Source organism: Ips typographus, linkage group LG14 (assembly GCF_016097725.1).
Source record: "Ips typographus isolate SLU linkage group LG14, UJ_Ityp_2.0, whole genome shotgun sequence".
Classification (NCBI taxonomy): Eukaryota; Metazoa; Arthropoda; class Insecta; order Coleoptera; family Curculionidae; genus Ips; species Ips typographus.
In genome coordinates, this window is record NC_138435.1 from 6,354,966 (window position 1) to 6,378,311 (window position 23,346).

At 34.3% G+C, this 23,346-nt stretch overlaps 1 protein-coding gene and 2 long non-coding RNA genes across 10 annotated transcripts in view; 1 reads left to right on the plus strand and 2 right to left on the minus strand.

Annotated features, from left to right (window-relative positions):
- LOC145737826 (uncharacterized) overlaps positions 1-23,346 on the minus strand; it is a 297,082-nt gene that overhangs the window by 28,780 nt on the left and 244,956 nt on the right. The gene's annotated exons all lie outside the window — the stretch shown is intronic.
- Positions 14,699-16,041, plus strand: LOC145737878 (uncharacterized). The gene is made up of 3 exons (XM_081992718.1): positions 14,699-14,812; positions 14,996-15,203; positions 15,284-16,041. The coding sequence occupies exons 1-2, from the start codon at positions 14,699-14,701 to the stop codon at positions 15,185-15,187; spliced, it is 306 nt and encodes a 101-aa protein (XP_081848844.1). The 3' UTR covers positions 15,188-15,203; positions 15,284-16,041.
- Positions 16,849-18,355, minus strand: LOC145737778 (uncharacterized). Its single transcript, XR_014180478.1, has 3 exons — positions 17,971-18,355; positions 17,713-17,909; positions 16,849-16,932 (listed from the first exon to the last, which is right to left on the minus strand). It is a non-coding gene; the product is annotated as an uncharacterized LOC145737778 (long non-coding RNA).

Genomic DNA, 23,346 nt, shown 5'->3' on the forward strand with positions numbered 1-23,346 from the left:
ATCGACCTGTGCCAGCGAGTACGACAATTAAAGATATGGTCTATAGATTTGAAAATACTGGGTGTACGCAAAACTGTACCAAATGTAGAGATCACGATTTTCCGCAGCCTCCCGAAGGTATCCGTCATCCTCGAAATGAAAATCAAGAGCAGCGCGAAACGGCAGTTTACAGTTTGGCAGAAGTCAACTTCCCATGTAATAGTACTGCTATTACTGCGGAGCTTGTCATTGCACGAACTACTGTGCGAAATATTTTAAAACGGAACAAGTACCGGTGCTATAAGTTACGCACAACACAAGAAATATTTCCGGAAGACTGCGAAAAACGAATGTTGTTTTGTGAAGACATTATTGAAAGGTCTAACCAAGACAACACTTTCATAGCTAATATTTTATTTACCGATGAGTCCTCTTTTTCCTTGCTTGGTCATCACAATCCGTCCGTTACTGTGGCTTATTCAAGGGAAAATAGGCATATAAGCGTACCTATTCGGACTCAATATCCGCAAAAGGTCAATGTTTGGGCTGGCATTTTAAACAATCATATTATAGGATCTTTTTTTATTGATGGAAACTTAAATGCCAATAAGTATTTAAACCTTTTAAGAGAGAACGTGCTACCAGCTGTACATAATCTGAACATTAACTTGCAGGAAATCTGGTTCCAGCAAGACGGTTAGTAGGTACAAGCATTTTTGCACCAAACATTTCCAAATCGTCTGATTTGCAGAAATGGTACTGTCAATTGGCCTCCTCGATCGCCCGACCTCGCCCCAAATGACTTCTTTCTTTGGGGGCATGTAACCCAAAAACTTTACGGTCATCGTCATATGAGGGCTGAGGATTTAGGCCAATTGCGACAGAAAATAGTTGAAATACTAGGTTCTATTTCTAATCAAACTTTCATTAACGTGCGTCAGGAATTTTATGACAGGTTAGGCTACTGCTTGGCTAAAGCAGGAGATTTATTTGAGAACGAAATCAAATAAATGTTACGTTATTATTATTCTCTTACCTATCATTCCTTTCGAGTTTTCTGCTGTTCTTGCCACTTCTGCATAAACAATTTGTTATAAGCGTCCCTAAAGAAAGAAATCTGGTGCTCAAATCTGGCATACTGGCCAGTTAACAGTACCATCACGCCAATCCACCGTAAGAAAAAAAGAATGAGTTGGACAGCCGCCATGTTAATACCAACACATGGTCATTCGTCGATTTAAATTTATTTCTTTATTTTCTTCGTTCTCTCTTAAGAAGTAGCGTATTTTGTCGCGTTAATATTTCCATCAATAAAAAAGACCAATATTATCGCCCACAATGTCACACCAAACATTAACCATTCAAGGTAGGGACCTTTATTTTTCAAAAAAGACAAAAATAATAAAATGTTCTTGCGAAGCGAAGCAACGACAATTTAAGTTTTTTTTTTGAAAAACGTACATTCATCATACACATAGGGTCAACTGACCAGTCAGTGAACTTCACCTAGTAAATGAACAAAATCCCACATTTTAGCCAAAAACAAGAACTCCTTACAAAATATTATATTCCTCTCTTTCTCTAATGCTAACTGCGCATATCAACTACGCCGTTCATTTATTGGAATTTCAAACAAGTGCAACCAGTGTTGCCAGACCTACTGTTTTAACAGTAGATTTACTGTTTTAACCTTCAACCTTCTGTTCTACTGTTTCCATGATAAAATCTACTGAAAAAATTACTGAGTACAACATGCGGAAAAAAGTGGTATTCTTCCCTCTCTACTACGATTTTACCATCAAAAGTCCAAAGAATAGCTAATAAGTAATAATATAATAATTATTACCAACCGGCGGCGATGTTTACAAATTTTTTAGGCCATTGACCACCACTGCCATCTATGATGTATACTCGATAAAACAATGACGTTAATAGGCAATCTGGTCCCCGTAGTTGATTGTGTATCCTGTATTTTTTTACTGTTTACATCATTTTACACGTACCGAACGTTTAGTGACTAAGCTTGGTTTTGTTAAAAACGTCTAACGATTTGTTTTAGAAATAGCCCAGCCGAAGATGAGCAGGTACTTAACTTTTGTAAATTTTAATGTTAGTCCCTACTTAAATTGTAAAATATTTCTAGTTCCGAGGATGGTTTGTCAGGTGGGGAAGGGCCGTCTACTAGCAAAACCCCTGCAAAAAGAGCAAAGTATTATCAGAAATACAGACGCGATTGGGAAAAAGATGTAGAATTGGCAGGTTGGCTAAGACAAGGAAAAACAACACGGAGGCATTTTGCACTGTCTGCAATAAAGCTATTAATATCGGTTCCACTGGCAAACAAATCTTGTTGCGACATAAAGAAAGTGCTGTTCACTTAAAATTATCAAAATCTGCCAAGAAACAGCCCACGTTAACTTCCATGAGTAGTTTTAAAAAGACAAGTTCGCTTGAAGAAGCAGTTAAGAAAGCCGATATACATTTGGCCGCCTATGTTGCTGAACATAACATATCATATAATGCAATAGATCATTTGCCAAAGTTAATAAAAGAAATTTGCCCCGACTCAGAGATTGCCAAGCAAATTCAGTGTGGCCGTACCAAATGCTCAACAATTGTTAAAAACGTAATTGGTAAACAGAATGAGTTGGACGTTAGGAGTATTTTACAAACCAAAAAGTTTTCAATAATCATTGATGAGTCGACAGATAGGTCATGTACAAAGCATTTGGCGATAGTTTGTAGGTATTTCGATGATGAAAGTAAAAGGTAACTGTTTTATCAGATTTTTAGATTACTTTTAAGTAATAACAATTTTAGGATTTGCGACACCTTTCTAACACTAATACCTATGAAGGACGCTAGGGCACAAGATATTTATGGAAATATTATTAGCTATTTTCTGAACAAAAAAATACCATATAAAGAAAATCTAATTGGCTTTGCCTCAGATGGTGCAAGTGTGATGACAGGCAAGTACAATTCTGTGATGAGCCGATTTAAAGAAGAAGTGCCGAACATATTCTTAATGCGTTGCATCTGTCATAGTTTTCATCTATGTGCCTCGGCTGCATGTGAAAAATTACCTAGAGGGGTTGAAGATATAGTTAGGGACACATACAACTTTTTCTCCAACAGTCCTAAACGAATTGAATCTCTGAAAGAGTTTCAGAACTTCACAAATACAAAAATTCATAAATTACTTCATCCTTCACAAACTAGTTGGTTATCTTTGGAAAGTGCTGTGGTAAGATTATTAGAGCAATATGATTCTTTAATTTTATTTTTCACAGATACGTTGTTTACCGAGCGACTTCTTACGGCAGAAGCAATTTTAACTCGATTGAAAGATCCACTAACAAAATGTTTTCTAGAATTTCTGGAGTTTGTATTACCGTTCTTCAATAATATGAACAAAGAAATGCAATCTTCTAATCCAAAAATACACAAAATGCATGCAAATTTATCTAGTATTTATAAAACATTATTAGAGTGCTTCATAAAAAGAGAGGTAATTCTTACGACACCGATAGAAAAAATAAATTTTAAAAATCCACATAATTATCACCAGTTAACAGACGTTTATTTGGGCGCTAAAGTGGCTTTATCTGAGAAAAATTTAACCAGTGAGCAAAAACACATTCTGCGTACACGTTGTTTGGATTTTTTTGTCGAAAGTTGCGTTCAAATTAATTTAAGATTTGATTTTAGTAACGATATTTTCAAAAACTTAGCGATTATAGATCCGATTAATGTAATAGCTGGTAATACCCCTAGTATTGTTCCCTTAGCACAGCACTTTCCGAATATAATTAGGGACTCGGAAATACAGACACTAGATAATGAATGGCGTTTACTACGTAATACAACGATCGGTTTAGATCATTCAGCCAGTATAGAACACTTTTGGGTTACTGTTAAGAATAAGTGCTTTGGAGACAACTCTCCTATGTTTTTAAATCTTTCAAATTTTGTATTAAATTTATTGTGCTTACCTCACTCTTCTGCTAATGTTGAGAGACTTTTTTCGCAAGTCAACTTATTAAAAACTGACTTACGGAATAAGTTATCCACAAGTAGCATTATAGGGTTGCTGCATAGTAAAAGTTTTTTGTCGAGGTCAAATAAAAACTCGTGTTTCAATTTCGACAGTAAAGATTTAATCAAGTGGCACAACTCGAAAATGTACAAAAAAGAATCCGAGCTGACGGACTCGGAATCAGAATTAGAATAATTTTTTGGTTAAGTATTTTTTACTTCCTACGTTTTAATTTTACATTAAGTTTAGCATAAATGTGAGAATTTATTTTTTGTTGATATATTTTTGTGTTATTTTTAAAACTGAGTATTTAATAAATAATCTACTGTTCATATACATCAATCTACTGTTTTTTTTTACGCCGTTCTACTGTTCGGTGAAATAAGTATCTGGCAACACTGAGTGCAACAGTGATATGTAAAATCTCGAGCGACGAGGTGGTGGCACTGCGTGATTCCTGTGGACGCCATATTTGTTAGCGGTGAGTAAAAAACATGTGCTAACCAAAACTTATTTTAAAACTTTAAAATTCAATAAAACCATCTGCTGTAGCTTTGTTAACACTCTATATACATTTAGCAAGTATCTTTTCATCCAGGGAAATTAATATTGCATACATTTATTTTAATAATTTCTAGGTTCAATTAATAGACCGACGAAATCATCAAAAGCTAAAGAATGAACATTGTGTTCATTTACTGGGTTTTGGCGCAATTTTCAGAAACATTGTAAAATGAGCCTTATAGTAAGCTAATATTCGTAGGCAAGTTCCTTATTTAGATACTTTTAGTCTAGTCATGTAAAATCCAGTTATTGAACGCCATAATAACCTGTTCATTAAGTGGTGTTCATTCATTAGGTGTGTTGGTTTTTCGCTTCAATAATGAAAAGTGGGAACCTATTTAATATTTGATTACTAATTTCACTCACATCTTTTCAGATGGCAGCCAAATATTTACGTTTTAAATACTCTGAGGAAGACTTAGCCAATGCACTTGCTGAAATTAACTCTGGAAGCATCACCTTAAACAAAGCGTCTTCAAAGTATTTAATCCCGAAATCAACACTTCATAACAAAATAACTGGTAAAGTTCCTAACGCACGAAAAATGGGCCCTTCGCCAATTTTAACTTATTCGGAGGAAGAACGAATCAAGAAATGGATTTTGGATAAAGCCAAGTTAGGATTTCCTATGCACCCGAATGAAGTAAAAGACTCAGTTCAAAAGGTTTGAAAGATTGCGTCTAGACCAAACCCATTTCTTGATGACAGACCAGGAGATAAATGGTTGAAACTATTTTTACAACGGCATCCTGAAATATCAAAGCGAAACACGGAAATAATTTCTAAGAGCCGGGCTTCAGTAACAGAAACTGCAATTAGCCAATGGTTTTCCGAGCTAAAAAAGTTTATTGACGATAAAAATATAATGGACATGATGACCGATCCAAACAGAATATATAATGCAGATGAGACTGGCATGCGAACATGTATGAAATCAGGATTAGTTTTGGGCCCGAGGAGCAGTTTTAAAAACCTTTACGAAATAGCATCTGGGAACGAAAAGGAATCTATAACCGTGCTATGTAATTATAGTGTAGCAGGCGTTGCCGTTCCGCCAATGATCGTCTTTCCATATAAAAGAATACCAAAAGAGCTGTCGTTGTCCGTTCCAGCAGAATGGGCTATTGGCAGATCCGACTCGGGATGGATGACCTCAGCAACATTTTTCGAGTATATTGCAAATGTATATTTATATATTGTTACGGTTTGGGCCTACTATACTCGAGTCAGATTGAAACCGATGCGCCGCAATATCTGGCCGGGCGCGTATTAAAGTAGGCCACAGTTAGAAAGCGCTACCTGGAATATTCTTGAATGGTCAAGGCAACCCGCGAAGCGTTTCGCGGTCATTCTAGAACGTGGTTTGTGAATATAAAAGAAGCGGCGTCGACGAGAGTTAGTAGATTAGTGGAGTAGTGAATTTGGGAACGCGGTTAAGTTTAAATAGTGGAATAATTGTGGAGTTGTAATAGTGTTTTTAGTAGCTGTGTTAATTATTGTACGGAGTGTTTTGAAGTGTTAATAAATTTATTTATTAATTGTTGAGTTAAATTGACTTTGTGTGAACCCACGGGAAAATCGTAACAATTGGTGTCAGAAGTGCGATCAGACTTTAGTGCGACGTGAATTGGAACTAAACTTCGGGTTAGAGACTTGTGTTCAGAACCGGACTAGAGATTTTTCGGAACAGTGGTGTGTTAAATTTATTTTATGCCAATAACAAGACGTCAAAGTGCAAACATGGAGGCCCAACTTGCAGCTATTATGGAAATTCTTAAACAAAACAAAGAAGAACGACAACAAGACAAGGAAGAACAAGAAAGGATTCGGAAACAAAACAAGGAAGAACAAGAAAGGATTCGACAACAAGAAGAAAGAATTCGACAACAAGACAAAGAAGAAAAAGAAAAGATTCGAAAACGAAACAAGGAAGAACAAGAAATGATTCGACAACAAGAAGAAAGAATTCGACAACAAAACAAAGAAGAACAAGAAAAGATTCGAAAACGAAACAAGGAAGAACAAGAAAGGATTCGACAACAAGAAGAAAGAATTCGACAACAAGACAAAGAAGAAGACAGAGAGCGGCATGAAAAGCGTAACGTAGAAATATTGAACGTTCTAGCGGGGACCAAGACAGAAATCAAAGAGTATGTAACCCATAGTCTCAGTAAAATTCAGAATGATGTCAAGATAAAGCTACGCGACTTAGAGCGGAAAATTGACAGCAGAAGAGTCAACTCTACAGTGATCACCGGAAACGGGCTCAACAAGATCAAGCCTCCCACATACGACGGTCAAACTTCATGGGCAATGTACCAACTCCAATTTGAGGCCGCTGCAAATGCAAATGGATGGAGTAACGAGGAAATGGCTGTAGCACTGATAGTGGCATTACGAGGACCTGCATTGGAGCTGTTACAGACTCTGCCTATCGCCCAACGAAGCAACTATGAAGCATTAGTAGCTGCATTAGAACGTCGTTATGGGGATCAACATAAGAAAGGCCTGTATCGAACGCAATTAATGGCAAGACAGCAGAAAATTGGTGAAAATCTAGAAGAGTTTGAAACCGAAATTCGTCGCCTTGTGCATCTGGCTTACCCAGCCGTCCCGGATGAAATCCAAGAAGAACTTGTGGCACAGTATTTTGTAGATGGGATTCGAGATCCGGAGGTAAAGAAATGGCTGAAGATGTTCAAAGGGAGCAACAACAGCGAATTACTGGTTCGAGCGCTGGAAATTGAAGCTGCGTGCAATGATTTAAAGCCAGCGCCTATTCAAGAGGAAGGAGTACCGCCAGCCGATCATGTTGCTACATCAATAAATAAAATTGAATCAATGTTCGGCCAATTAGTGCAACAAATGGCAGCATTAGGAAATGGTCAGTCCAGACAGTTAGAACGGTCACGTCCGATCACGAGAGTGGAGTGTTATCGATGCGGACGTACGGGACACATTAGAAGGAATTGCAGACAGCGGTCTTGTTCTCCAAACCCACAGTGTCGACGAAACCAGGACATCAGAACAAATCACCGGAACTCTTCTGCTAAAAGAAACATTACATGTTATATTTGTGGACGTAAAGGACATTACCAATGGAATTGCAGACAGCAGTCTCGTTTACCGACCCCGCGGAACTGGCGTAACCAGGAGCAGGAAATGAAGAACCCGGAAGGACATTTACCGCGATATGTAGAGGATCGTCAAGCTTTTGATAGAGACTTAAGGTACCAGAAAGGACAAATTCATAATGGTTGGAGGATTGGTCAAATCGCGAAGGTGACAGATAAAGAGGCTACAAGAAGAATGGAGAGCAGCGTTTCTAAGGAAGACATAATAAAAGGACAGCGCTCAGACTCTGATTTGAAAGTAATCAGAAGATGGTTGGAGAAGGATTTGAAACCGGATTGGCAACAGATTTCCAGATATGGACCAACAGTAAGGGGTTACTGGTTGCAGTGGAATTCGCTTCGACTGCGAGATGACTTAATTACTCGCAAATGGGAAAGTCCAGACGGAAAACGCTTTGTTTACCAAACAATAGTGCCCAATTCCTGCAAAGAGAATGTGCTGAGAGAACTACATGACAGTCGCAGAGGAGGACACTTTGGAGTAAACCAGACTTTGGCTAGAATAAGAGATCGATTTTACTGGATTAACTTCAGAAAGGACGTTGAGGAATGGTGTAAACGGTGTGACCAGTGTTCGTTACAGAAGGAATCCATCACAATTCGGGAACTTGAGAGAGAGAAGATGAAACCAAACAACGACCGTATGAAGATGACGCTGGACCACAGACCAACTGGTGGCAATTATAAGGATGGTGATGCTGTGTGGATGTTTCAACCCAGGAGGAGCAAAGGATTAAGTCAAAGATGGCAACGACACTGGGAGGGACCTTACAATGTGGTAAAAAGGTTAAACGACGTCGCCTACAGAGTTCAACGCGGCCCCAAAGGCAAGATGAAAGTTGTCCATCTGGACAGACTCAAGAAATACCAGGGATTAGATGAAGCGGATCGGGACGATCAGCTTTAAGAGGGGGGCAGTGTTACGGTTTGGGCCTACTATACTCGAGTCAGATTGAAACCGATGCGCCGCAATATCTGGCCGGGCGCGTATTAAAGTAGGCCACAGTTAGAAAGCGCTACCTGGAATATTCTTGAGTGGTCAAGGCAACCCGCGAAGCGTTTCGCGGTCATTCTAGAACGTGGTTTGTGAATATAAAAGAAGCGGCGTCGACGAGAGTTAGTAGAGTAGTGGTAGTAGTGAATTTGGGAACGCGGTTAAGTTTAAATAGTGGAATAATTGTGGAATTGTAGTAGTGTTTTTAGTAGCTGTGTTAATTATTGTACGGAGTGTTTTGAAGTGTAATAAATTTATTAATTGTTGAGTTAAACTGACTTTGTGTGAACCCACGGGAAAATCGTAACAATATCATCGAGAATCGTAATACCATCATTAGTTGAATTGCCATTACTACAAGAATGAGAAGTTTGTAAGGTCTGTTCTTGATTTTGATCTAATGAAGATTTAATTTTTATGTCCTGGAGAATATTAACTCTATTTGGAGTTGATTTAGGTTCTAGTAAATTTTCATCAAATAAAGAGATTGCGTCCTGCATTTCTCTAGTATTTAAAGTACTGGGGTTATTGTTTTCGTTAATAAATCGATTTAGAAATTGGTCAATATCAACGCCAATATCGCCAGGATTATTGAAAATACTTTCACTCTCTAGAGCATTTATCTGTATATATAATATACAATAGCATCTGCATTTTGATTTTGTTTACCCTTTTTGTATACGATCTCATAGTCATATTCTTCGAGTTTAAGTCTCCATCTTACTAACTTGCTGTTTGGTTCTTTTAAATTGAAAAGCCAAATTAGAGGTCGATGATCGGTATATATCTGAAATTTTCGTCCAAACAAATAAGGTCGAAAATATTTGCATGCCCAGACTATGGCAAGTAATTCCTTTTCAATAGTAGAGTATTTAGTTTCACTATCGTTTAATGTCCTAGAAGCATATGCCACTGGTTTATCATGAGGTACATTTCCATGTGACAATACGGCTCCGATAGCAAAGTTGCTTGCATCTGTCGTTAAAATAAACTGTTTTTCAAAATCTGGGTACTGCAGTATGGGTGCATTGACGAGAAGTTGTTTGCAATGTTCAAATGAATTAATAAAATCTGAGTTGTGAGTAATTTTCGAATCTTTCTTTAAGCATTGTGTTAGTGGTTTTGTAATCTTAGCAAAGTCTTTAATAATTCGTCGATAGTATCCTAGTAAACCGAGAAACGATTTAATTTCCCTTTGGGTCTTGGGAATAGGAACTTTTTTAATTGCTGATACTTTATCTGGGTTAGGCTTGACACCTTCTGTTGTTACTACATGTCCCAAATATTGGACTTCTTTCTTTAAAAATTCAGACTTGTCCATTTGAATTTTGAAATTAGATTTGCGAAGCCTAGTAAAAACTTGTCTTAGTCTAGTAATATGTTCTTGTAGTGATGTACTGAAAATCACAATATCATCTAAGTATACGAGGCATATTTCGTTCTGTAATCCTCTTAAGATGTTGTCCATTACTCTCTGAAATGTTGATGGTGCATTTTTTAATCCAAAGGGCATTCTTTTGAACTCGTAGTGTCCATTTTCAGTAGAGAAGGCCGTTTTTTGTACATCTTCTGGTTCCATTTCGATTTGATGGAAGCCACTGGCAAGATCAAGTGTAGAGAAGTAATTACTTCTTCTAAGCTTATCTAATATGTCTGCTATATTAGGTAGCGGATATTTATCGTCAATTGTCTTTTCATTTAATTTTCTGTAATCCACGACCATTCGCCATTTACGTTTACCTGATGCATCGAGTTTTTTAGGGACAATCCAGATGGGACTGGACCATGGAGATGTTGAATTTTGAATAATTCCCTGTTTTAACATTTTTGAGATTTGTTCTTTCACTTCTGCTTTATGTATTTCAGGATATCTATAGCTTTTTGTAAAAGTTGGATTTTCATTTGTTAAATTAATCTTATGACGAATTTGGTTAGTGAAAGTAAGTGGTATATTTTCGCAGTAGAAAAGGATTTTCTCGAGAATTTATTATAGTAGTAGGCAGAAAGACCGTAACGGTCGATAGCCGTTTTTTCTTTTGAAAAATAAAGATTGTTTATATATATATATATATTATAGTAGTAATTGCGTAATTATTAACAATGTTTACTAAGGCTTTAGGCATTTCGACATTTTCGTTAAATTTCTGATAATCAAGAATTCCTATACCGTTATTTATAGTGACGGGTATTTTAACTACTTGTTGTGTTCGTGCAGGAATAGTTACTTAATGGTAATTATATAGATTTTGAGAAGTATTCGTATTTTTTTCGGTTCCGTAAAATATAGGTATTGTTGCATGAGGGGTAGTTACAATTTTTTGTTTCAGTTTAATTTCTGCGTCTAATTGTTGTATCATGTCGGCTCCGATTAGACCATCAAATTTATTTGAAAATTTAAATAAGTAAAATTTGTGAAAACCTAATATATTGAAAATTTTGAAAATAGGTATATTAATAATTTCGTTATGACAAGTCATCCCATGAGCAGTTTGAATATTGAAGTCTTCTGATTCTATAAAATTTCTGTAAAATTTATATGCAATTTTAGGATTGATTAAACTCTTTGAACTACCTGTATCAATTAAGAAATAAGCTTTAATTTCTGGGATGTAAATATAAGGTAAATCGGAATTTATGTTTCATAATACTATGTTAGTTCGTTGCCTTGCTGAGCTTCTATAAAATTTTCCTGTAATTCGCTCGGATCGTTTTCAGTGTTAAGGTCGTTTGTTGAGTCTTGATTCTGTAAAAAGGGGTCAGTATAATCTTGACCGGATAATGCACTCTGTTCAAAGTCAGGATTATAGTAATTTTGCAAATAATCATAATTTTCATATTCATCAGAATTATAGGAATAGCCATAACATTGTTCACTTGACGCCGTTTCAGGAATTTGAGTGTTGGGAATCGGATTTCCTAATGAACTGGTTGGACATATTTCTTGGGCATAAAGTTCTTGAAATGTGTATTTAGGTTTAGGCCTATTAGATATCATCGTATTTTTGGAAATTGTGTCCCAATCCATGCGAGTGGGTTGATTTGAATTATTAGGTCTTTGATTTTGGAAATGAGTGTTAGGTTGTGGCTGATTGTATGTTTGAGGTCTATTAAAAATAGGCGGCCTAAGAATATTACGTTCTTGGTTATTAGATTGGAAGTTTGGCTGTGAAGGCCTGAATTGAAAATTGTTTTGTTGTGGCGGTCTGAATGAAGGGTTATTGAACGACATTGGTTGGAAAGGCCTGTTAGGGAAAGAAGATTTTGAAAAATTGTTAAATGGTAATCTTGCAGTATTAAATGGATTATATGAATGCATTGGAGAATTTGAAAGATGCATTTGAGGCGGTCTTTGAAAATTTGGAAAAGAATTACTTGTTACTGGTTTTTGTTGTTTGAAATTTGGAAAAGTACTTGAAACATTATTTCTTCATAAACTAAACTGCAGAAAGATTTCTTCTTCAGATATATGTGCTAATGCCTCCTCTAAATTTTCAGGGTCTTTCAACCTTACAACTAATTGTAAATGATACGGTAATCCTGCTAGATAAGTCTTTAAAGCAAAATCATCGTAGTGTGCAATTTTAATAATTTTTTCATTTTCATCATGCACTTCTGTGCTTAATTTTGCAAAAAGGAGACTGCGAGCATCTTGTATACGCATACCAAACTGAAGAGGATGTTCGTTCTTTTGTGGTTTTAGTGAAATAAGATCTTGAATTAGACAGTCAATTCCACGTTGATCAGAAAAAGTTAAATTAAAAGCTGTTTTTAAAGCATTCCATGAATTAATTTCGGACCTAGTACCAATTAAATCAGCGGCCCTGCCACGTAATTTACCTAAGATGGTATCAAACAATATAACATTTATTGGATCTGCTGGGTTTTCAGCATTTTGAAAATTACGTAACAAATTTTCGCAAGAACTGATAAATCTTTGCAAAGTCCTAGTATTACCGTCAAAAGGTGGTATGTTGTCTGCTTGATATCTAAGTAAACTAATGTCTCTATTCATTTTGTTAGATTCACTTACTTCTTGAATGTTTGAAAGTGTTTTACTTAAAATAGTTAAATATTCAGATTGTTCTTGTTCAATACGAGTGGAAGATAAAACGTTTCTACTTGTTAAACTTAGTTGTGATAATTCAGAAGCAATATCTTCAATGTCAGACATAAACTATAAAGATTAATTAAATTCGAGCTGTATCATAGGGAGAAAAAAAGAAAATGGAAAAAAGGAAGTCACTTACAATAAGATTTCGGCGATGATGAGCTTTATCATTCTCGAATGGATGCTGGATACTTAGTCTTCTATATGTAGTTGCTTACTGCTATCCTGAAGGAACCTTATTGGAGGAATCCCAGGCACTTAACTTCTAATCCTAAAGGAACCTTGTTGGAGGAATCCCAGGTACTTTATCCTACAGTTCCCGGAGTTGAGTCGAAGTTGGACTTTCTCCACTCACTCGTTCACTCTCCAAAACGTGTTTTTAAGGTTTTAGGTTCCGATTGACAAACCGTTAAAACCGACCGGATTTCGCGATTTTTGTCGAACCCGTTCAATCAGAATCCTACCGACTGCGCCAGTTAAATTTGAAAACCAAAAATAATAGTTTTTAAAAAAACACAAATTTATTTCGGACGAGTTACAAAGTGAACTTAATAATATGGAACTGAACCCGAGCACTACATTCCTAGTTATTTTATATAAAATTAGTTGCTGACTATACATTACATAGTTTAAGTATTTCTAATAAAAGGGTTAGGTATGTAACATATAACTCAAGATATGCTCATCCTTATTTGAGGATAACAAAGTAATATCATCAGCAAATTCACAATGCGGTGCACTCAAATAATTTGGCATGTCATTAATGTATACAGTGTGGAATAGCCAAATGGAATAAATTCTATAACGAATAAATGAGAGCGTGTTGGAAAAAACGCTTGGACACGTCGATTTGTATTTTTAGATGCGCATTTAAAAGAAATAAATAAAAATATATAGGGTGTATCATGTGACAGTGGCCGATACCAACTTTCTTATTTTAAATACAACCCCCTGTATATTATTAGTTTTTTGGATTCTTCAGAAAATTCTAGACATAATTCATGTACAATGTCCCATACCTATCTTCAACTGTTTCGGAAATATTAAGCGTTTTCAGATGATGATTACAAAAATTAACAAAACATAAAAAAAGAAAATTATTTTATTTCACAAATAATGTAAAAAAAACAAAAAAACATTAATTTTAATTTAAGAGATGTTCAAAATGTCCGCGAAAATAAGTATTGAGTGTGATGTAGCGAATTTGTGAAATAAAATAATTTTCTTTTTTTAATGTTAATTTTTGTAATACATCAGAAAACACTTAATATTTCCGAAACAGTTGAAGATAGGTATGGGACATTGTACATGAATTATGTCTAGAATTTTCTGAAGAATCCAAAAAACTAATAATAAACAGGGGGTTGTATTTAAAATAAGAAAGTTGGTATCGGCCACTGACACATGACACACCCTATATAATTTTTATTTTTTTTAATAAATGCTCATTCAAAAATGCAAATCGACGTGTCTAAGCGTTTTTCCCAACACGCTCTCATTTATTCGTTATCGAATTTATTCTATTTGGCTGTTCCACACTGTATATGAAAGAGTAGTGGGCCTAAGACGCTGCCCTGCGGGACGCCAACTTCAATTGTTAACTGGTCTGATTCAGATTTATTGAATAAAACATATTGTTTTCTATTAGATAGATACGAGTTCAATAATTTATGACAATTTCCTCGTATTCCATAAGAAAGACATTTCTGCAAAAGCAAGGTGTGCTCGACACAGTCGAAAGCTTTGGTCAGATCAATAAAAGGGGCCATAACGTTTTTATTTTGATCTAGTTCCCTATAAATTTGGTTAATAACATAGCATATAAATAACCAATATATTTTGTGAATATGTACTTTTTAAATTATTTCCATTACTTTAAGATGCCAGAAAGATCATTTGTCAACGAGGATCAAAAGAAAATGTTAGTGGAGTTTTTGACGCAGCATGAAGAATTAAGATCGGGACTGTTTACTGCCACTTTCAGTACACAAACAGCCCACAATTTATGACAACAAATTTCTCATAATTGAACATGGTTCAAGGTGGTGCCAGGAAAGATTGGCAAAAGTGGCGAAAGGTTGTTTGAGCAAAACAGCAAAATAATTACTGATTACTATACTTACGATATTATTTCAATAATTTTTTTTTAAAAACCAAAATTTTAAACAATATTTTAGACTTGGGCTGACCTGGAAAAAAATGCGATTTCTAAACAAAATAGAAATAAAAGAGCCATGATGGCAACTGGTGGTGGACCTCCAAAAATTGAAAACCTTAATTACTGGGAAGTTCAAATTTTAAATTTGGTTCCTGTGGAGGCTGTTGAGGGACTACCTACTTGGTGTGGCGGAATCTGCTGCAGAATTTAACTTTAAGTGTGATAATGTAAGTCTAAAGTTAATTAAATTCTTATTTTTGTACCAGTAAGATGTTGAATTTTTTTATTTTTGCATGTGTGATAACAGAACCAAGATAATTTAATGCAGCTGCCAGAACCACAACCTGTCCCTTCAACCTTTATAGAAACTTCTGAAACTGTACCATTGCCTGAAGCTCCTGATAAAACTGGTATATATCACATTGATAAGTTATTTAGTTGTTTGCAGGTATAATTATGATATGATCATATAGGTTGTGAATATGATCATATGATTTTTTTTCTATTATATATAATACATAATTAGTACTTCATGAAATCATGAAAGTCATTGTCTAAATCGCCAACTGATGTTATACTTTTTCAAAATATTAATCTTCCTAGTTCCTAATAGCTCATTGAAAGCATGCAGTGGTTTATTGAAAATATAGTAATATGTATAAATAAATTTTTCTTGAAGGCATCAATTATAGGTACTACATAGGTACTCAGAAGTAACAATAAAATTACTCTACAAATTTAAAATTAAACGGTTACCTTTCTCATGTTATAACTCTAATAGATAAAAATCTATGTAATTGGTGCAGTCAGTATCTAGATCATGGTGAGCTTTACAAAGTAATGATATTGAAATTAATATATAATTAAATTATGTTTAGATCATATATTTGCAATAAGAAATCACCCACAAAAGAGAAAAATAAGAACCACTGGTTCCACCAAAATTGCTAGACTTAGTGAAGCTCAGAAGCAATCAGCCAGATTACTTCAAAGAGCTGAAGAACAAGCAAGAGAAACCAAGAAATACAGGGTAAAAAAGCTTGAGATATGAGAAAGCATCCGAGATGAATTGAAGGAAATCAATTTATCAATCAAGTCATTGCCAAAATGACTAAAATGTAATTATTTAGTTATAGTAGAGTGGTTATAGGTTATAAGTTGTTTTTTACTGATATTTTTAATAATTTTCTGTTTAATATACTATATTATGTTATAAATGAATTCGACGTTGTTTTCTTTAAATTACCAATATATTGAAGTACATTTTATAACAAAAAAGTAAACATTTTATTACAAAACTACGTGAAATAATTGTCAATTATGTGCTGCCTTAGGGCTGCACCTGCAGCTAAATCCCTATTTTGAACTCCTTGGTCACCTTGGACTACTGCTTGATTTAAGTCTACACGTAATTCTATATTATTATCTATATTTTCTTGATTATCATCTAGTATTAATTGTATGTTGTTCTGAATACAAATATTGTGTAATACAACACAAGCATTTATAATCTGAGATGCTTTTTGTGGGCTGTAATGCAGAATTCTATGTTTAATAAGGCATCTAAATTGATTCTTCAATACACCATTACATCTTTCAATTAGGCTCCTTATACTTGTATGTGCATTATTAAATCTTTCCTGTGGTGAACCTGGAGCTGGATTATGCACTGGTGTTAAAAGCCAAGGACGTAATGGATAACCTGAAGCAAATGAGAATTGTGAAATGAATGAATGAATGTATTGGGCATCTTTCTCTAAAAATTTAATAATTTTAAAAGAAATTTTCCAACTTTTTATTGCTCATTTTATATTTCCAATACAACCCACCAGTTGAACATTTATAGAATGATACATTTTACGATTGACATGTTCATTCTCTACTGGTCTGACGATAGCAACATGGGTGCAATCAATACAGCCTATGATGTTAGGAAATTGATACTTATTAAAAAATCTGAAAAATATAAGTATATAAGTATGAATGCAAATAAATAAATATGATATAAATAGTATAGGTACATAATATAGTACCTACACATATGTATAGTATACAGTGCGTTTTTTTTTAACGCGCAGCATAGGATTTTACATGTTAAATTTTTAAGCCCCTGTTAGACCATGTTATTTTGGAACTACAGGTCTAAAACTTGACGGCTGTGTTTTTAGTACCCTGAAGCTTAAGTGAGTTTACCAATTTGGTCTAAAAAGTAATTAAAAACTGGCAAAAAATCATTTTTTTTCGAAAAGATTTTATCGTTTCATACTCCCTGTATGCTTTGTTGTTTTTGGTACTGACAGGGCAGGTAGCAGGTAGAGTGACATATTTGACTGCATCACGACCCGACATCTTTTCAACATCAAAAGGGCATTTTATGATTGTTTTGGATACTGTTTGGCTTCATACGGAGGTCACTTTGAACAATTCATTTATAAACTTTCTTGATATAAAGTTAATATTGGCATTTTGATCATCCTGTTTTACTTTCTACGTCAAATTTTACCTGCTACCTGCCGTGCCAGTATCAAAAACAACAAGCACCTATAATACATACAGGGAGTATGGAAAGATAAAATCTTTTCGAAAAAAGATGATTTTTTGCAAGTTTTTAAGTTTTATACATGTAGTTTCAAAATAACATGGTCTGACATGTGCTTAGAAATTTAACACGTGAAATCCTATGTTGCGCGTTAAAAAAAACGCACTGTATAATATAGTACACAAACAGTATTTTACCTTTGTTGAATAGTGTTTAGTTGTTCTAAATTCTGAGGAAATCAGACCGATTCATTAAAAATATTAGGATTGTTTAATGCTTCAGTCACCTCAGTAATTACTACACTGACTGCACTCTGGCTGATTCCAGAGTACATATGGGAACCAACTGTTAGTTGGTAACTACCACTAGCATAAAAATGTAGAGTAACAAGGACCTGTTTTAAAGAAAGTAAATACTATAAGAAAATGGATAATCAGAACCTTTACAAACAGTACCTTTGTATCTACATTTATTGAATACTTTCTTTGTGGAGCTCTTAAATATGGTGTGATCAAATTAATCAGGTTTCTAGCTTCTCCTTTATTAAGACAATAGTTTTTTTTTAATTTTTCTTCACTTAAAACTTCAAAGGGGCCTTGAATTTCTAAATTTGGATTTACATGGCCCAGATTTTGAACCTGTGCTTCAGCATTCTCAATGTTATCTACTATTTGATTAGCTAATCCAACCATTATGGGATCTAAGAAATTGTTGAAATCCATACTTTAAACACAACCAAATTAAGACAAATAAATTATTGAAGTAAAGATGAAACTGAGAAAAGCAAACTACACAACACAAATAACTAACAATCCAAAGCACTCAAAGACTCAAAAGTAAGCATGTGTTTATACGAAGTCAGTTAAAACAACTGAAAAAACCAAAATAGTCGGCGTCTTTGTTGAGCATGGGCGGCGTGAAAATAAAAAATATTGAGGGACTCTGTGCATAAACGCTTATTAATTGCTTACTCCAATGCAAACTATAAACACCGGACTGCACTGCCTTTGCCACCTGTGCGGAAGATAGGATTGTCTTAAGAAAGCATAGAAAGAAACTAAAAACAGATTTTAAGCCGCCGACCAATAAGAACTGTGGGGTGACCAATTAAACGGTATTACGGTGCTTACGCCTAAAATTATTTGTGACACCTACTCGTCAAGTCCACGTTGACTCCTCGTAAATTACTATAAGGAACAATCACATACAAATTTGCTCGTTTTTTCCTATGCTTTATGTGGTGTGTTGATCGAACCCCGTATTTTGACCTGTCCCAACTGACTTCGTATAAACAATAACATGAAATCAAAAGCAAGATCGAAATGAATTTGAGGTTATAACATATAAGATATAAGAACACTTTTTGACATTTGACTGCTTTTGTCCAGCATTGCCATATTGCTAATATTTCTACCTGTGTTCTACACCTTGTTTAGATTAACAAATAAATACTATCAATTGCGATTAAACGACTTAAAAATAATAAATAGAAATAAGTCCACTGCTCTCAATTTTAGATATTTCTACAGCAGATGCGTGTAAATAGCATGTTTATAATATTGTAACCCACACAATTTTAAAACTCAAACTGATAATTGTGGATATAACGGACAATCCGGCAACGCAAAAAGATCTCCTATAAAGTACGAAACCCTACATGTGAGTGAAAATCCGCCATGTTATTTCTCTTCAAATTCTCACTTTCACTTTCACGCCCCCCTATAAAATAGACGTCCAGGAATAGGGTCAAGGTCCAAGGCAGGGAAATCGGGTATGTTGGCTAAACTGACGGTTGACAGTTCTGAATTGCTTTGACATACAATTTTATTTGGTGTAAAAACAAAACTTGGAGGTCCAAGAAGACTAATTTGAGGCAAAATTTGATCAAACTTATATGTCATATTTCTTGAACATCAAATTTTTGGTGTAAAACTCGCTTTTTGAAGACATTTATAATGAGTTTGAAGCTCAACATAATAGCGTAATAGGTGAAATTTCAGACGTTGAATTTCAAGCGGAAGATGTCATTAGAAAAGAGGTTGATTTTTTCTATTTTAAAACTAAGGCAATTTTTTTAGAAATAATTCAAAACACAAATTTGTCGACTCATGCCAATTTATTATCGTTACCTAATTCAAACAAAGAAGTAAAGCTTCCAAAGAAGTAAACCTGTAAATAGAAGTTGTTTAATTATTTGAATTGAAAACAATGAAAAGTCTTCTCATTTTCGTCCCGACATCTGTACCTTTTTTCCATTTATTATTCATCAATAAGACATAAATATTAGCATTACATCTTTATTATTTCACTGTACTCCTTACTAGTTACCATTGGTTATGGTTATTCACATTCAGATGCTGTAGCCTGTAGCCCTGTTACCTGGAATTCTGAAGTAAGATCCTGACTATTTAATGACCTAACATAATTCTACTCTATCACTTTTGGAAACGATAGAAAATTTAGAATTATAACATAATAATAGACAAAAAGTATAATAAGTAATAAACATAAACAAAGGACTTTCCTCTAACGCCACGTCCACGTTGCCACAAATGTTGCAAAATCTCCATGTCGCAAATGTATGTCGCAAATGTATAATTTACGACAGCCCCAACCCTGGTTGTGATGTCAAAGTCAAATACCAACTTGTCACTTGGCTTTGGTTTTTGTTTTGTTGTGTCAAAAAAATTAACATGCAGTTAAAATAATTGTATTTTTATTACAATAGTCTAATAATTTATGAAGATTATACACTAAATTCAATGAAATGTATATTTTTCAATGGTCATAATGCACACAACGCCTGCTAGCCCAGGTAAGATTACAATGACAATTAGGCACTCCAATGAAATTTATTTATTTATTTATTTCTTTGATTACAAACCCCACAGAAATACATCCAATTATAGGGTAGGTTGGTTAAAGACAATTATTAATGTACATAGCAAATATACAAAGTAACAAGCAATAAGTTTACAGCATTTCTTGAATCATCTTTCTAAATCGATTCAAATCTACACTAAAAATATCACATTGGTCCCTAACTTGATTATATAATTTACACATACTTATAATGGGAGAATTAAAATAAAAATTAGTTCGTGCATTATCAACATACATGCTTGTTGGATTCCTGATTCGATAATTTGGCACATGAAAACTTATTAAAGCTAACAAATTAGGGTCTTCAATATTATTATTAATCAGTTTGTGTAAAAACACCAAATATGCTACAGATCTTCGACTTTCTAAGGTGTGCAAATTATATCTCTTCAGGATGTCTACTTTAGGTATATGAAGTTGATATATACCGGTTTCCTTGTATTTTATATATCTTAGCATTTTATTTTGGACTTTCTCTAAGCTATACTTATGGATATTATAATGAGGACTCCAAATAACCGAGCAATATTCTAGGATTGATCTTATATATGACACATATAGTGTCCTTATGCATGTCATATTATTAAAGTCCTTGCAGTTTCGAACTATAAATCCATACATATTATAGGCTTTATTAACAATATTACCTATATGTGTCTTAAAATTAAGTTGAGAGTTAAAAGTAACTCCTAGATCCACCATTTCACTAACACGAGGCAACACTGCTCCATTAATTGTGTAGCTAAAATAGGATAGACTTTTTTTTCGTGTGTAGCTAAGGACATAAAACAGACTTGGTTGGTCATTTATTGACATTGTTGGGTCTTGGTTCAAAGTTTCAAAGATTCGATATAGTGGACTGTATTTTTTATAGCACCGTTTATTTTTAAATAAATACGGGTTGATTATAATATCAAAAACATTAATTTATCAAAGTTTTGGTTAAAGATCTCATGCAAAGCCACATGGTTTTTACATGCAAGTTATGGAGGGCCAATATACCCTTTTTAATGTTAAAGCTCTGACACCTTAACCGCTGACAAATATGAGAAGTCCGACGCAAGCACTCTTGGTCGCACTTCCCAAGCTTTAGTTGATAAGGTTTAGTATAAGTAACAGTGTACCGTAGTTTTAAGTGTCTTTATTAATCCAACTTTGTATCGCACAAGTAGTTGTTAGTAAAGTCCGCTCTTCATATTTGATTGTCGTTTTTTTAAAAAGGTTTTTAGTCGGTCGAAGAATAAAATTGGCGCAGTCGGTAGGATTTGCTGAAACGTTTCGACAAAAATCGCGAATAGTTCCGTTTCAACGGTTAATTCGGCAAATTCGGAAAAAGTGCTTCACCGCTAAACTTCTCGAAGAAATCAATCAAGAAGAGGAAGTCCAGGGATTCGAAGACACACATCGCTTTGTTCCTATTGGCAACCCTTAGACGTAGGAAGTCCAGGGATTTGAAGACACACATCGCTTCACTCCTATTGGCATTAGAAAATAAGTGCTTCAGGAATGAAAGTTCTACTAATTTTGTAAGTCACAATTGAAACATTTTAATTTTGCTCATACATTTTTATTTCTATTGTTTTTGTTTAACGTTGTATGTATATAGTTTATTTTAAAATAATTTTTATACATTAACCCGATGTATAGATAAAGTGCGAATTATTCAGTTTAATTTGCAAGATAAATGTCAGACTCTGAACAAGAACTTGACGAAATAATAAACAAGTTTAATCTTCCAAACTTTCGAAGTTTAAAAACAGAAGTTAAAACTTTAAAAAATAATTTTAATAAAATGGAACCCTCAGTTTCAGTAGCTCCAGTAACTCAAGTTAATTACCAGCTATTAAGACTTTATGTTGATACAATTCCTAATTTCGATGGCAATCCACATACATTGTCAATTTTCATTAATAATTGTACAAGTTTAATTAATGCTTTCTATAGACCAGAAGATGAAATTCTTAATAATTTTATTGTTAGAGCTATTATTGGGAAATTATCAGGTCGAGCATTGAGTTTAATTGGCTCAAGAATTAACGAATTAAATACATGGCAAGACATTAAAAATGCACTTGAACTTAGCTTTGGCGACCAAAGAAATTTAGATTGTTTAGTACAAGACTTAATTTCATTGTCTCCAAGTAAAAATGAAACACCGTACACATTTGGTATGAGATGTCAGGATGCACGTTCTTTGATCTTTACCAAGTTAAATTCTTTAAACTTACAACCCACTGATAGAATTTTAAGAATTAGAAATTATGAAGAACTTGCTCTAAAAACTTTTATTAGAGGTTTGTCAGGACAATTACAAAATAATATTAGATTGCGTGACCCCAATTCACTCGAAAAAGCAATGGCACTTGTGATTGAAGAAGAGAATTTCTTATATGCACAAAATAGATCAAATTCAATTAATGGACAGTCAACATTTAAACCCTTAACTAGAATGACACCATTAAATCAGAATTTTAGTCACAATTACAATCAGAGACCAACCACTAACAATTTTTCGAACAATCAAACACAGTTACCACGTTTGATGTCTAATTTTAATCCATTTAGAAATACAAACAACAACAATTACATGAGACCACCGAATTTTCAATACCAAAACCAACAACCCCAATTTAGACCAAACTACCAAAACCAACAACCCCAATTTAGACCAAACTTCCAAATGAATAACAATAACAAACCACCATTGTTTGCGCAAAGATCTCAATCCCAATTCAATCAATTTAACAATAATAATCAAAGACAATTCAGTAACAACCATAATTTTTCAAGAAATAATCCTCGATCAGATGAACCGATGGATACTTCATCAGGAAATACTCGATTCCAAAGACCATCCCAAAAATTTACTTCAACTGAATTACATCAACAAGACATTAACCCCAGTCTAGACGTAAATAATATTCAAGAAAATCAGTTCACTGAACCTG